At 43.2% G+C, this 16,405-nt stretch overlaps 1 protein-coding gene across 3 annotated transcripts in view; it reads left to right on the forward strand.

The window, feature by feature from the left end:
* The window catches only part of ANKRD52 (ankyrin repeat domain 52), a 387,356-nt gene extending 382,364 nt beyond the window's left edge, over window positions 1–4,992 (forward strand). The window contains exon 28 of one of the 3 annotated variants that reach the window (XM_078686163.1): window positions 399–4,992. In XM_078686163.1, coding sequence (XP_078542289.1) covers window positions 399–673 — 275 coding nt within the window. In that variant the 3' untranslated portion in view covers window positions 674–4,992. The remainder of the gene's footprint in view (window positions 1–398) is intronic. The other 2 variants (XM_078686164.1, XM_078686168.1) reach the window with 2 other exon arrangements.
* Window positions 4,993–16,405: the final 11,413 nt, after the last annotated feature.

The raw sequence follows: 16,405 nt of genomic DNA on the forward strand, positions 1-16,405 counted from the left end.
TTGCACCTGGCATGCCTCTCCTGCAAGCTAAAACCTATCCACCCTTTCCAAATGACCTCGGTACATTCGCTGCAAAATATTATGTACCTTGGAGCACATTCTCTGCAGACCGACCTGCACCCACTCACTACAAACTCTGGTTGTTCTGCAGCCAGCACTCTAGGACAGAGATCGTCTTGCTAGGCCCATTTGTTATATACACAGCCCAGTCGTTCTGCACTGCTAACACTAATCGGAGCAAGCAAAGAACTTCATTGTGTAAAGGGTGTGGGGTGGGAGTGGGGGTTTGTGTGTGCAGGCCATTAGTGGGCAGCGTTTGGGTGGTGGTGGAGGTGGTTGTTAGTCTTGGGAACCCTTGCAGGGGGCATTGTATAAAATATTTTCTGTCTTGGTTCCAGATTTCTTTGACAGGTTCGTTCTGGTTTCAGGTCATACGCCAGCCTTGGCCTGCGCCCCCAACAAGGACGTAGCTGACTGCCTGGCCCTCATCCTCTCCACCATGAAGCCTTTCCCACCAAAAGACGCCCTCAGCCCTTTCAGCTTCAACCTACTCAAAAACTGCGGCATCGCAGCCAAGACAGCAGTCTGCGGCTCCTTGCCCAATGGCAACTCCTGCCCGTACACCACTGAGCGCCACACTGCCATCGGCTTGGATGGCTGTTACTCCGAATAACCCTAGCCGATGGGTGATCTGATATCTTTAATCTATTTATTCAGAGGTTCTATAATATTGGGGCACTTTAAAGGAGAACAAGACCAGGTGGGAGAGGGGGGAGGACTCTGGGCAAGGCCTCCCAGGGTCAACCTCTGCTCTACAGGGCACTGCCATGGCCTGGAATCTTTAGGAACAGGAAGAGCAACAGACACCCCCTGTACCCCTTCGCCCAAGAAAGCTTGCTTTGCACTGATGATGCCAGTAGTGTTTTGTTACTCAGTTTGATCTCATTTAAGGGACAGCGGACCAGTATTGCATTCTCAACTGAATGCAGACAGCTTTTTCTAAAAAGCTTCCTCGGACCTCCAACCCACCCCTACCCCCGTGTTTAGTTTTTAGTGGTAAATTAATGCAATCAGACTCCTCGCTTTGTTCTGGAGTGGTTGTTGGAGTAAAGAGCATGATTTTATTTCACATGGCCCTTTTATCAGGTTTCTAAAGATTTCCAGGTGGGCATGGCAGTGCCTTCGAGGAGGTGGTGGGAGGGTTTTTCTCACGTTGCACTGGTTTTCCCTAGCAGCATGGGCTCTATAGGGCCTCTGCTATATGATGCAGTATCAAACAGCCTTAACTTTAAATATGTGTTCCCTAATCTTCCAGTGTTGCCTTTCCCCTTTCACCCCTGGCAACATCCCTCTTCCTCTGTGGCCCCTACCCGCACAATCGTAGCTGGCTTTCATTGCCGGGTGCTTTGTAGTGCAAAATTTGCACTTCGTGGGTCAGATGAAATATTGTGGTCTGGGGATTGGTGAAATTGAGGTGTTAATGGGTGACATTTTCTTTTCCCTCCACCCAAGCGTGCCGAACTGTGAGCCGCAGCGGCCTCTGAGCAAGTGCCACTGCTAATGGTTTGAATGGGCTCCGTTTTCATGGACCTTATTTCCGTGTATGTATGTTTCAGTGCGTATGTGTGGTTCTGTGTACATGACTATTCTAAGATGAACACTTGATAGACTCCTAACTACTGTACGCTGACACTAAAGTTAAATCCTGAAGGCAGCTCTAAATGTCCTCATATGCAAAAAAAAAAAAAAAAAAAAACCACAAACAGGTGCTGCTGCTAGCCAATGGCGGTTCGTCATCTGACCTCCCAACTTGCACTGCTGCAACATTCCTCCCCAGCCAGGCACTTTACGGGGCTTAATTTCCAACCCAGTCCCTTACCCTTCCACCCATGCAGGAGCCATGAAGCCTCCCCCTTACAACTTCTCATTTCCTCACTTATGTTCTTGCTGTGCGTGGAATCACCCAGGCAGAAAAGTCAGGGTTGAATGGTGCTTATTTTTTGTTTATTGTTTGAAATATGAATTTTAGCTTGAAATAGTTACCCAAATAGGGAACTTTTTTTTTTTTTTAGTTCAAAGTGCACTTCAAAGTCCTAATTTACAATCATTTAGTCTGTATTTTTATTCGCTCTCAAGCACATACTGTGTCTGATGGCAGCAAGTTAGTTAATATATATATAGAGAACAATATATGAACTGCATTCAGATATCACAGTGTATATACCCGTCAAGAGCAGAAGGCAATAGAGCCCATCATTTGATTTGTTGCCCATAGTTTTCTGTTTGAATTATACCAGGCAAAGATCTATTGTAGAAGATAAAAACATTATGCCATTTACTTGCTGACATTCCAGCTCCAAAATAAAAAATAATCCTCAAATAATTTCGCCTCTTACAGTAAAACAAAAACAACATAACTTTTAAAGAATAGAAAGAAGTTTGATCTTAATTTCTTCAGTTGTACATTTGGAGGTGGGCGCTAAATTACATCCGTGGAGTTGTACTGTGCTTTTTGTTTCCTTTGGACTTCTGAACATTGTCTGTGCTCAGGGATAGCACTAAAATTAAGCCACTAATCTATTAAGAAACAACAAAAATGGTCCTTATGAAGGCCTAAGAAACACCCCAGCGACCTATACAGCAGAAGGGCCTCCCTAAAAGGTGGCAGTCTCTCATGGTCTGGGTCTCCTGCACCCACCTTTTTGCCAACAAATCTAGAAAAAAATGGATTGTATTACCGTCCACCTTTCTCGGATTGCAGTCACACGTCATTGATAAAGTTGCATCCAAGGGATGGTTGTTGACGAATTATTGCCTGGGAATTATTCTGTGGGCACCTTGGTTGCTACACCAATCAAGTCCATGTAACACGTGACTCTGTGAACCCTGAATTACTGATTGATTTTGCTGTGCCAAGATATTTTACCTTCTTGCCCCAGAGGTACATCTAACCACGTAAGGGTTATTTCAACTGATTTTTTCCCCACAAGATTACGGCCAGTTGTCAGAGTCAATATGAAGCGTATTTAAAACTTTCAAAGGAATACATGAAGTCAATAGGACCTAAATGTGAAAACTCAAAAGCTGGAATGTCAGGAGAACATCCTGACATTGGGCACTGTGAGTGGACTTGTGCTCCATTCCTCGGCCCAAGAGTGCATCTGCTTTCATTGTCCTCTCCGAGAAGGTATTTTTTTTAGGGCAGGGATGTCTTCCTTTGGTTGCTGGCCAAGAGAATGCCGTGGCATGGCCATTTATAATGCTTCCTTGTTGCCTGGCACAACCCAGTGCATTGATTTTACCTGCCATCTTTCTGGCTCAAAATAAGGACATAAGGTGCCTACACCCATGGTAAGCCAGAAAGGTCATGGCCCGGTGAAGAAATTATACTTTTCTCTACTTGTCTCATCCACCAATGCCTGCTCCTGTGAGGAGATTATTCCAATGATCTCAACCATCCCTTAAAAGCCGATCTGTCCATCATCAGTTTTGTGGTGCGAGGAGTGATGAAATTCAAACCCTTCACCACTACATGCACTTTCTCACTTGTTTATCTTCAAAGGAAAAAGTGTTAACTTCTGTCACCAGACTATACCTCAGCGCAGGTTGTTGGACAGCCGTTCAGCAGACCAGTGCAGAAACTGGAAAAATTGATTTTTTTTTTCCTCATTAAAAAAAAGAGACATGTTTACATTGTTTAGAAACTTTGCATCCAAGTGATATCTGCCTTTCATATTCTTTTTCTGCTTACTTTGTTTTGTGGATCCAGTTGCCTTTGCAGCTGATATTCCCAGACATACTGCTGTTCCATTGTAGATGCACAGGGCCTCACAGTTCTCGTGAGTAGTGGTTGCCCTTCCGCCATTACACACACACATGAGTACGCAATTGTTGCAAGCAATAGGAGCCTTCCATTAACCTAGAAGGCTTTTAAGCAAACTTTTTACAAGAATGTGCCTTGACATGCTCATGCTGGGCAATACAGCTTTAAAGCTTACTGCTACAGGGAGCATTCCACGTGGCCTGTGATCTGGTACATCGTTGTTCCTAGATTCTGGAGCTTTGGGGCTGTCCGGTGTGGTCCGATTTCTTTTTGCATACACCATTATTCCAAGGCTGTGTTTAACAACTGATCCTTTTGAGACAGTGCAACATTTCCTGCATTTTTGAACTTGCCAAGAACTCCCTTGAGTTTTCTGCAGGTCTGTCCTTGTCCTGCTTTACACCTGGATGCATGAGCCTACCTGGCCTCTCTTTTTGAGTTCAGAGATCCCTTTATTTTGAGCTGATGCCAGGTCCAATAAGCCTGAAACGTTCCAGTATCCATTTTAAGACTTTCTGTAGTCACCTGTGACAAAGATCAAGCTATTTTCAGGTGTTATGGACAGCCCCTGACTCCCAATAGGTTAAATCTCTAACATTGGAAGTAGACTTCCAGACAGAAATGAGCCCAGCAACACTGAATCTTCTCTTCACCAGGGACTTCAGGCCACAGCATCACTTCAGACTACCTAGTACCAGGTTCAGACATTTCATGCAATGTAAAACTCTTGCAAAGGGGGATTCCCCTGCCTCTTTGTTACCCAGCTGTAGACTCTGTGCATCTGTACATTGCTCTTGGAATCACCTAGAGGTAGGCTGTTTTACCTTATTTTTTTGCTGTCAGTATGTAGCGAGTGAGCACTTCTAAGCTATATGTGTGAAATATTTAATTTAGGTCAGTAAGGAATGTATCAAAAGCATTGTTTGTAGCTTTTAGTTATTTCTATGGCGATGAGAAGAGACGAGACAATCAATGAGCAACTCACGGGTGTGGGGTTTTCTTTTATACGCTTTTCTTTTGCTTTTTGCCTCGTCCTAGCCCTTACCTCCCATTTCCTGACCTCTAATGGGGTGGTTTGTTGACAGCAGTTTGCATGTGCCGGGGCTGGTGCAGGACACCATGGCTCTTCTCTTCCCCACCCCCAAAAAAAATAACTTTAAAAATGGAAACTTGTCTTGTTCTCCTTTCAGTGCGTTGTTGAAGTCTTGACATTTTTAAGTAATAATCTTGAGTGATTTTGGTAATAATGCATTATTTCAAAAGTTGGGTGTTCGAATTTCCCTAGTGCATTCTAGAATTAAAAAAAAAAAAAAAAAAAGGCTGGGAGAATTTTCCCTGTTGGCAACCCCTTGAGGTTGCCCTTTGCGTGTCTTTCGAAATGCGCAATGAATTCTGCTCGATGAAGTATCTGTTTATTTAAAGCTTTCTTCCCTAAAATACAAACTCATTATACCAAAGTTTACCTCCCAGCAGATGTCAGTTGCCCGACTGGCATCCCCCGTCCTGTTCCCCCGTTTGGGGAGGACTCTGTTATGAGCATAAACGGGTGAAGGTTCTCCCAGCCTCCGATCCAAAGCACTTGCTTCAGTAATAAGCACTTTTTTTTGTTAACTTGCGGCATGAGGGTTGTTCCCTTTTGGAAAGTTCCTCCCCATGGAGCGGGGGAACCTGAGGAGTATGGCGACGGATGGATGTGAGGTCTGAGAAATCCTTCTGGTTCTCTGTCCCCTGCTCTACCTCTTTGGGGAAACAGGATAGAAAGGGAAGTTTCTGATACAGCACAAATGTATAACATTTCAAAGCAAAAGGTGTTAAGGGCGCTGCCACGGTTAATCCGAGAAGGACAAATTGCCGCACTGGCAACTCCACTGAGCCATAAATTTGCTGATGTTCAACTGAATGTATTGTCCTCTGGGCACCCCCAGTGTTTCCAATACGATTGTCACTTTTTCAGTTCCAGGCATAGCCAAGGTGATTTTTTATTTTTAATGCAGTGCTTCTGGTTCGCCTTTCAGAGGTAGGAAGGCTTAAATTATATAGCAGATATTGGTATTTCCCCCTGGCGGATTCTGGTGTCAGTTCGTGGGCCAGAAGCACTGCTCGGGGTGGTGTGTGTTTATTACTTGTTGAGGGTGGTGGGAATAGAGTTTGCACACTTTGAATGGGGCTGTTGTGGTGACAGTACTGTATAGATGTGTGTTTATGTATGGTATAATCTAGGTCTGCATATATTTGCACATATGCAGAAACCTCGGAGGGGGCCTGTTTGTGTGATGCGTGTGTGGCCTCAGAAGTCTGGGTGTTGGCCAATATCCAGTCTGGATCATACCAAGGGCCCTAGTCAAAACTAACATAAATAAAAATTTGAAGTTAAAGTCATTAAAAAAAACTCAAAACATAGTAGTCTAAAATTACAAACCTTGTTTTGGGGTCCTTGAGTTTTCGTCTATGATCTGGTGTTTTATACCAGACTTTGCCGCCTTCCGCTTCTCTGGAAACTTACCTGGATGAGATTATACATATATATGGCACACATTTACATGCCAATTTACAGCATTTCAGATCATGAGGGAATAATTTCGATAGCAAAATATTTTAAATCGACAGTATTTTTTTTTCAGTTTTTTGGGGGGTGGGGGGGGTGACAAGCGGTGTTCTGTTTTACCATTTCCCATTCAGAAGAAATCTTTCGGCACTCCCACCACATTCCTTTTTTTCCGGTACACGTAAAAGCTCTCCTGGGTTTCCTGGGAGCTGAAGGGTTTAGGCAGGCCGTTACTCCAGCCACTCTGACTTGACGACTGGTAATGCAAGTGGGAGGCAGAAAAGACTTCTATCCCATAGGCCTTGAATACACCAAAAGAGCACGCTGCTCTGCTTCCTGGGCACTAATGTTTACTGCCCTGCCAGTCTGTTTCCCCTTTGTGTCATGCATGCAGTACTTGGCATTTTGAACAGAATGGTAGTTACATGAAATTCATTAAGTTCCAGATTTCAATCCAGGTGACAAGCAAACTCATTCCATTTAGGTTACAAAAAGCTAGTGCCTAGGTACTTATTTTTAGGCCTGTGCCTGTATTGAGCGAGGGTTGTATCCGTGCATGAGCGAACTTTTATTATGTTTCCCCCTTGTACTGAGTTGAACTGGGAGAGACTCCCTCTCGGAATACTACTGTACACTGTACACACCATGAGTGTTCTAGGTTTTGTCTTCAGGGTATAGTGGTACAAGCTGCCACCTCTTCACAGGACACTTGTATCCCAGAATGAACCTAGTAAGGTTGTGTAGGTTCCTTGCGACAGTCAAAGCCACTTGCAGGGCAAAGGAAACAATAGCCTTATGTAAACCATGTTTGCTTGTTTCAGTTGCTGGTGGCAGCAGGTTTCACACTGTATGAGAGCATTAAGCGTACTTTCTGTGTGTTTTCATTTAGCTAATCTAATCGAGCAGTGATACTTTCCTTTGCAGCAGAGGTCAACCAATAACCGTAGTGTGCTTTTTAGAGCAGTACTGGGCAATCTCAAGAATGAGAACCAAGAGAGTTATTGAGGCTGCAGAACCACTTTTTCAGGTCTATTTCTGTGTTTGTCCTTGTGCTATGCCAGCATTATGTGCTGCTGTCACAGGTACTTCTCCAAACCAGGATCTCCAATTTCTGATTTGTGTAAGCTCATTGAATTTTCTCCCCTGCTCATAAAAGCAGCCTCCTTTAAAGAGACATAGCCTGTACTCAAGATGCAGCTGTTTGCCATCCATAAGGTTTCAAGAGCACGCCTTTTACAGTGGTTCTTCACAAGATAAGCACACCCTGTTATATGAGCTGTAATCCTGCTTCAGGTAAATAGCTCAATTTTCATGATTGATTACTAGCTATTGCCAGATTATGGGGCTTGTATTTTGGACACACAGAGAAACCCTAGGAACATTGTGGCATCTTGGAAGTTAGGGTAATGTGCACACTAGGGGATAGGTGGGTGCCTCCGACCTTTGATTTCCAGAAACAATTGATTTCATAAGAGATTGTGAAGAATTTGCTGAGGGTTTCCCTTGGCGAAAGGGAGTGCTTTCAGAGAGGAAAGGCTTTCCTCATGGACATCTCAAAGGGCTGGCGGCAGCTGCTCTAACTGCACTCGCTTGAGAGCAGGCTTGATGTATCCTAAAAGCACGTAATTAAAGCAGCTGGGTCTGTGAAGCCGGAGGCTTTATGTTGGATGTGCCGCAAACTGTTTTCAGCACGGCAGTTGCTTCATTTCACAACTCAAGTCTTTTGTAGCTGAATTACCCTTCATGCATTCTTTCCCTCCTGATCTAATTCTTGATTCTTCAAAAAGCATCACAATCCCTGTGTGAAAGATGTTGGGGCTCACACGTTCTTTTCTTTTTCTTTACGCGGAAGTCATCTGCTCCAAACCCCGTAGAGCGTGTGATTTTGCTAGTATGTTCCTTCAAGGAATGCCACACTAGGGTGCTGGCGATGTTTTTGGCGGCTTCGACCTTGTGAGAAAAGCTTGTTGCTTTTTTGTGTTGGTCAGCCTTTGGGCCTTGTGCACATTTACTTAGCGCCTTTTCTGGTTTCAGCCACTTTCTCATTACATTTATGGAATTTTTTCAATGGATCGCAGCCAGATTGTCTTCTACCACACCACAATACCGAAATCAATCCCAAAGGGGCTATGTCATCTTAGATTCTTTAGCCTGTTGCCTTGGTGCTGATAAAATTGATATTGGTTTTAAGGTATCAGGTTCTAGTTTCTAAGAAGAAACCCAGAATCAAATTTTGAGGAGTTGTTGCCTATGATGGAAAGTAATAGCAAGGACTGTTGTCAAATGTGAAGAAATGTTTTACATGATTACTATAACCTCTTTTCTTGTCTACTTCCAATCTCTTAATGATGGCAAAATTAAAACACAGGGTAGAAACTGACACATGCAGTTGTGTGTGTGTGGCATGTAGAATTCTGCCATGTGTTGGGGTGCTGTGAAGCCTGCTGCTTTGTTATGTATGAAGAATAACATTGAGGACTGGCCTCAGAGACTATCGCCTTTCACAGGAAGTCGATGTCTCATCGCAGACTAGCGACTGGAGGGGTGTCCCTTAGACTAGCCACATACTAATCACCCCTGGGAATCTGTCATCCTCCTGGTATGGGGATCCCAAAGGCCAGGCACTTTCTTACAACAGATAATGTCTGATTCTGAAGGCACTCGTGGTGTCTGAATGGTGGTCTTGTTACTTCGAATGCCCCAGTAGCAGTCCCATTGATAGGCCTGGTACTGTTTGACCAGACGTTCTTGCAGCAGTGGTGACTCCTCAATGTAGTGGCAACATTGCACTTTTAAAGCAATTTTTTTAAAACAAATCTAAAAGCAATACCGAATAGGGGCGAGTAGGCTGGCGAGGCATCTGGGCCACAGAAGTGACTGTCCTAGCTAGCGGCAGGTCAGAGCCTCTGCCTCTCGTTCCTGATGCCTACTGCAGCAGCTACACTACTTGAAGGTACTACGAGAAAACATGGTTCGATTATATTTTAGATTTTTGTGGTTTCTTGGAGTAAATATTGTAAATATGAGACTATTTTAGCAATTCGTTCCACTTACCTTGGGGTAGAGACTTGTTTGCATGTTGAGACTGTGGGTGCTGGGTTTGTGGGGGTGCAAAAAAATGGGCCGCCCCCTGAAACCTGCTTCAGCCCCTCCCCCGCCTTTATCCGGCACCCTTGCTCTCATTCCTTTGTCTCTCCACCCCAGTGTTAACCCTGTGGTGTTTTGTGCCGATAATATACTTTTGAAGGTGTGTTAAATTTGTTGTTGGATGTTTCTTTGTTTTTGTTGTAAATAATGCAATCATTCCAAAATATTGAAGGTAGGGGCCGCTCACGAGTCCTTCCTTACTGAGGGGGCTGAGACAGGCTAAACTGTTTGCACTGTTGTCAAAGGAGTAGAAGGACTCCGCCTTACAATTCCACCTAATTCTGTGGGTGACCCGCCGGCTGTTTGGTGCACTACTGCCCTAATGGGCTGTCCTGTGCACAGAAGGATTTCTTGCCCTTAGTACTCGTCCGGAGTGCACCTTCTGCACATACACTCCATATATGTAAAGTAGGTCCTGACACACAGGCATTGGAGGGCAGTACAAGGGAGAAAAGCTATTCAGAATGCTGCCACTAAAATGGCTGGCGTATAGAGGAAGGGAAGCATAAAAATACTGGCACTGGCTTCCTGCAGCGTTAGGATTCAGCAGTGTTTAGACCGCTTTCAGGCGAGTAGGACTTGGGAAACAGACATTAATGAAGAAACCATAACTAATTTTCCTCCAAATCCAAAGAGGTCTGCAAGGTAGTGTCCATTTTAAGCGTGCTTTCCCAGACTGCCTCGCTTATCATTTATTTAGGAATTCTTTAAATGCTCTGCCCCAGAGCAATCGCCGTAAAAAGCTGTTGCCCACATTGCTACTGTGGTTTTCCATAAATATCTTTGTTTAAAAATTAGAGCAAACAAACCGCTCCGTAACAACCTACAGTGGTCTCTGCTTAATGTACCAGATCTTCACACTTGGTAAGGTGTTTTATTACTCCTTAACCTACTTGTGTCGAAAAGTAGGAGTCAAACAAAAAGAGACTGTAAAGGTGCCTCTACAAGAGCAGATTTTTAAAAAGACGCTGTGACAAGTTGAACTGGCACTGCAGTTGTCCCTCAGTTTCCCAGTACAATAGTCCAGGTCAGTAAATGGCTAGTGAAGATTGTAAAAGCTTTGCCAAACTACCTCACTGACTGTATTCAGTGTGCTTTTTTTATTTTGTTTATAGCTCTTTATTTTCGTTTTGCAGAAGCCAATAAAGTCTTGTGGGTACAAATCAAACACATTTTAGTTGGACATTAAGAAAAAGTCTACTTTTTCAGTGATCGCTTTAGCACACTAAACAATGGAAGTTGGAAGGATCATGGCTCCTACACTCTATTAGAGAGGAGACTGAGACTGCCTTAGCACAGAGTTTTACTGAATGTAATCACATTTGTATCCTCTGTGTCCACTAGGAAGAGAGTTTCCCGGGCAGCTGAAATAGCAGATATTATTTATTGTTATTTTTTAAAGGTCGGTGCCAGCCAGACTGACAGCAGCTTTAGACAAGCCTGTGGTGCATGGGCATGGCATGGCTGTGCAATAGCTTAATATTCCTAGGTAGTTTCTGAATTATGTTTTTACAGCAGCTTCTGTTAACTGGCCTTACCACTGCAAGTTATTTCCTACAGTAGACGTGTGCACAGCTGTGTCCGAGCTTGACTCCGCTTCTGGGAAAGTATTCTAAAACTAGTGCTGTTTTCACTGGGTCACCTATCCAAACTCCTAAGAGGCAAAAACAATTGTCATGGACACTAGCATACTAGGTATATGTGATATATGTGAACAAATGCACGTGCTCCTCCCAAAAGTGTAAGTTTCCACTGAAGACCTCAGGAATGTCTTCCGGGAAAACGGGGGGGGGGGGGGGTAGCAGAGGGAGTGAATTGTCCTGTGCGCAGAAGTAATATGCTACCATCAGAGCTTCCCTTTTTCTCAGTCCTTCCTCCCTCACTCCTTCCAGTAAGTATGCTATGCCAAAAGTACATCACTGCCACTGGTTGGCTGCTTAGTAAGCAGCAGAAGTGCATTGTCATGTGGGGAAGTAAAGGGCCAGTTATATTTATTTTATGGTTTTCAGAATCTCTTGTAGCCTGGCTGCTTAGCTTTTCTGCTCTGGTGTGCGATGGAAGCAACAAAGTTAACATAGGACTTGCCAGCCCTGTACGACAGCCCAAGCGGCATGCTCACACTTGCCTTATGCAGGGACAGGAATCCAGAATCTGCTCTGAGCGGTGGCCCATTTTGCACAGTTCTGTATTCTCCTCAATTTGTATTGGTTCTAAGTTTGCTTGTTAGGCTAGCTGGAGGCACGCACTCATTTGCCATGCTGCATGTTGACGGATACAAAGCTTGAATCCTGTTCTTACATTATGTTTTCATATCAATTGATTATAGAGTTGGAGGGAGCTATAGATGTACCATGTGTACAAAGTACTGAGTTTAAAGTTGCACTATACTCGATAGCAGTGTGCCCGTTTTAAGAGCTTTTATGTTATTCTTGTTAGATGAAATTGTAATTTTACTTTCATTCTGCCTCCTTTTTAAAAATAAAATGTAACAAAACTTAAAAAACTAAACAAAAAAAAGCTTGTGTTTTAACGATGTGATGCGTCTTGTTCATTAGGCCAGTCTAAGTAATAGCAGAGAAATTATACATACACATTATTTTAAGCCAAATTCTGTTAACGTGCAGCATGTGAATTAGCTTAAATATATATACCATAAGGAATTAAGTAGTTTTGTTTTTCTTTAACCAGAAGCTCTTGGATGGCATACCTCAAATGCTTCCCTTTTCCCCCTCTCAAACTCCAAATGGTGCTTCAGGCTTTACTTTTGAATACGTTGTCACCACGTCTAATTATCATGCACCAGCCCAGGATCAAAATGTAGCCACCTCTATTTTAGGTCCTTCCAGAAGAAAGTCTGAATCATTGGCAGAACCTTATCTTCTCTGGGGCACTTTGTACCATAATAACTGGCTGATAGACAATATGTGTGCAAACCTGATGCCTATTTGGTTACATCAGTCCTTCATAAAGTATTTTTTCTTTTCTACCTTGTGACAGACACCTTAATGTTCTAACGGCACTTCCATTTGTGGTGCATGAACATGGGAAGCCCATAAGGACAAATTTCCCTGATCAGCAAAAATACTATTCTGCTCATATAAATGCTACTTGGTCATGTAATCAAATTAAGATTCTTGTAGTTGATGGGTGCCTATATGTCACTGTTCCCAGCTTTGGGCAGTATTCTGAAGCAGTGTTTCCCCCTTTAACTGTCAACATTGTGTAGATAATATGCAGAGCTCTTTTTGCAATGCTGAGATACATTAGGGAGTGGGATGCAGCACTGTAGAGTTGACGTCTGGATGCGACCTGCAAAACATGAACGCTGTCGACATCCGGATACCACCCAGCCAAGGCACATTATTTTTAGGGCTTTCGGCATCACGCTTAATGGCAGATGCCCGCACATTTAAATCCAGTATCAATTCAGAAATGGTTTCCTCTAAACCCTGCTTTGCCTCGTGCGTCATGGTCTGTAATGATAGAAGGAGTTAACTCTGCTGAGCAGTGAGGCAGCTTTAGCTATTTACCTAGCACTCAACTAAGTAGATGCATTGGCACAGTTGCTGTGAGTCTATATATTTCAGCTTCATGGGTAAGCTTTGACACCTTATTTTTAACTTAAATAATTGTGCCATTTTGCAACTACTGTTTATTTACATTGCCTTGCTACAATAAAGAACCCTTAATGCACCAGTCGCCTCCATATTTTCTGTTCCCTGTTTCAGTATATTTTGCCAGGTCTTGCGCCCACAGTTTTTAAGCATCCTTGCAAAACTTTTCTTTCAATTCTTCATCTTTAATTTAGGATTTGGCTGGTCATCACCCCTTAAATTGTTCTATCTTGACAGGATGGGAAAGTTGTGCTGCTAAAGGACAATGTGATAAACAGCATTTAACATTATTAATATATTTCACAGAGCGTTGAGAAATGAGTACTCACTCCACAGAATTGTAAGAGCCCTTATGATGCTGTGTTCAAATAGAAACCCGCTGCGACATTGGGTGCTTCCAAATAAACAAACAATTGCACTAACTTTAAAAAATCCACCTGCCTATGCACCTCATACATATAGGAGTACACCACTAAATTGCTTCAAAAGTGATTACAGGGCTCATAATAGTGAAATAATTTGTGATTTAAAATGTATATATGTATTGCTTTACTCTTCTGTCTCGGCAACAACAACGTTTAGAACCCTGTTTCAACAATGAATGCTTACAGATATCTTTCCTCCCCTTTTGTAATACGTGATGTTCCATTTTGATTGAAAGCATTCTTGGATACCCCTCTTTTAAGAGACTGATATGGCAGCCTTTTTTTCCAAATGGAGAATGAAAAGGTGTAGGCATTACAGATGTGGGTCTGGCAACCTGTCCAGGGAAGATGTTTTGTGCTTCTGCGGCTCATAGATTAATTCGATAAGCACTTAAAGTAACTCTTTTGCATTCTGTTGACATGTTTCTGCAGCTGCACTCCTTAATGATAGACGTGTTTGGAAGCCATGTTGTAAAGTTCTGTGCCACCTCAGGGCCCTTCACACTGTTGTTTGGCGATAATTGAAATCAGGAGCTACTGCCTTATATCTCAGAACTACAGGTTCTCCAACTTAAATTTTCAATTAGTGAGCGGGGACCCATTCACCCTCCAAATAAATTTTGTTAACCAGGTATGAGTTCTAGTTGCTCCGTAACATTTTGACGAACAGGAACTGGCTTGTTTTCAAGCTGGACCGTTTTATTCAAGGTGCAGTATCAGATAAAAGTAGATCATAAAGTACACTCTGATAACAGTGTTTGTGCAATAGACACAGAATGTAGCATTCTCTGGCAACCAGTAGAGTAGGACTTAGAGAAGTCCTCCTGTTGCCCCTCAGCAGAAGTGCTAATGTCACATGCCCCATCTTGGAACACTGTCTTCTAAATATACTGCATGTGCAAGTAATTACAGGATCCTTGCGTATACCACCAGTGGCAGGCCTTGGCCCACTCAAGTGATTCAGTCTTGCCCAAGATCCACTACTGATGACTCAATCGCTCCAGAAGCAATGAAAGCCTTTCCTTGACCGACGAAATGCATTGGTGATTGAATTCCCCGATTTCCTGACTGGAGGTAGTTTGTGATCCAAGTGTTTCCCGAGATAGCGATGTCCATCTGTAAACTCTCTAGCTTCCAAAGTAAAAGGTTTTGTAGCTGAATCATGTAATTCACGATTTCCACCTGTAATTGGCCTTCGTGGCTCATTCAGAATGAGGGTTTGTGTGATAGATACATATCCGAGGTCAGCGATAATCAAAAGGGAGTGAGCTATTTAGTCAATAGCAGATGTGCAGCAGTGATTGTAATACTATAAATACATTTATGTTTCAGTAATGAGTCCGTGATAGGCCTTACCTCTTCCAAAATACATTTTTGTACCTGCAATTGCACTACAATGCCAAGATTAATGTCACTGACTGACATCTCCACTGCCTTCTCAGACCAGTAGTGTGCCTGTCTCCATCACTTGTCTTGCCCCAGTCATGGAAGTGTTTGGGTGCTGCTTTGCGCAGAGCAGTGGTGCCAGGTTAGAGATTTCTACAAGTGTCAAGGCAAGAGTATTCCCATCACTTCCCACGTAGTTTTGATCCTCATCATTGGAAATCCTTAAGGGCAGTTTTTCAGTGAGAGGTGAACTCTTGCATAGAATAATGATGTGGTACATTGACCATGGCTGCTTAGGTACTTGTTGAGCACCAGTTAGAGAAGTGTGGCTATTTGCCTGGATAAAGAACAAACAGTTAATATACTGGTGATACATGTTATCTATTTTCTATAGAGACAAGTGTAGTATGCATGAGTGTGTTTTAGAATTAGATTTAGTATTTGAGAATTAATTCATACTTGAGCACAATGGTTAGTGGAAGGACACACTGCACCTTCTGTGTACCTACATTTCTCCAGTTACCTCATGATAGCGCAATTTGCTACAAACCATATCTTGTTAAATTGTTCTAACAATGCACTTAACATGAACATTCTAGCGTTCTCCCCTCCCTGCTGCCAGTCCATTGTTAGACTAATTCATGCACTGCTGCAAAAAAATGGAAAGGCCTGGTTGGATTGCCTTTTGCATCCTTCGCATGTGTTCGTGTAGGGTTATCTGCTGGCAAGACGCTCACTCAAAGTATTGTGGTGAGCGAATTCTGAAGGAGGTGCACAGGACTGAAGCATTCGTAACTGGGCATAGAACATTTGCCATCTCTCTAAGTGAGAGTCACCAGAACCGGTTCTCTTTGGTGATAAACTCACCACTTGTTGAAAGGAAAGTTGTGTCCCTCCTCCAATAAGCCTAGCTGCTTCCACTGTACTTTTGTGGCTGGTGATTGTTCAGTTACTATAATAATTCAATTGACTGGCCATTTACCAAACCTGCTAGCAAATGGTCTTGGCTTTTGATCCATGTCAATGTACAGGCACCTCTGTCAAGCTTGACTTAAAGTTAAATGGCATAATTTCAGGGTGCATATGATGCACTCCTTTTTTAATCTCGTTGAAAAACCTGGACCAGCTTAGCTTCGATTGGTGGCAGGGCAACTGATGGGGGAATGACCGTTCCATTTTGTGCCTATGGAAAATATCTTTGAGAACATTCTGCCTGGTATAGAGATTTAAATTGAAAGTGGGCTTCTAAGTGAAGCATTGGCATTGTAAATTTCGTTGCATAGGATTGAGTGGTGGTGTGAAATAGCAGCACATGCGTGCCTCTGGTACAGATGCTCTTCCCAATCACAAAGGGAGGCTGCTTTTTGCCACTAAGTCGAAAGAGCATTTGTTGGGTCTTGTGTTCTATATGTGTTAGGGGACTGTGGTCTTCGATGACTTCCGGCCCACCACTGTTAAAGAAACT

The sequence above is a fragment of the Lissotriton helveticus genome, chromosome 1_1 (genome assembly GCF_964261635.1).
Source record: "Lissotriton helveticus chromosome 1_1, aLisHel1.1, whole genome shotgun sequence".
Taxonomy (NCBI): domain Eukaryota; kingdom Metazoa; phylum Chordata; class Amphibia; order Caudata; family Salamandridae; genus Lissotriton; species Lissotriton helveticus.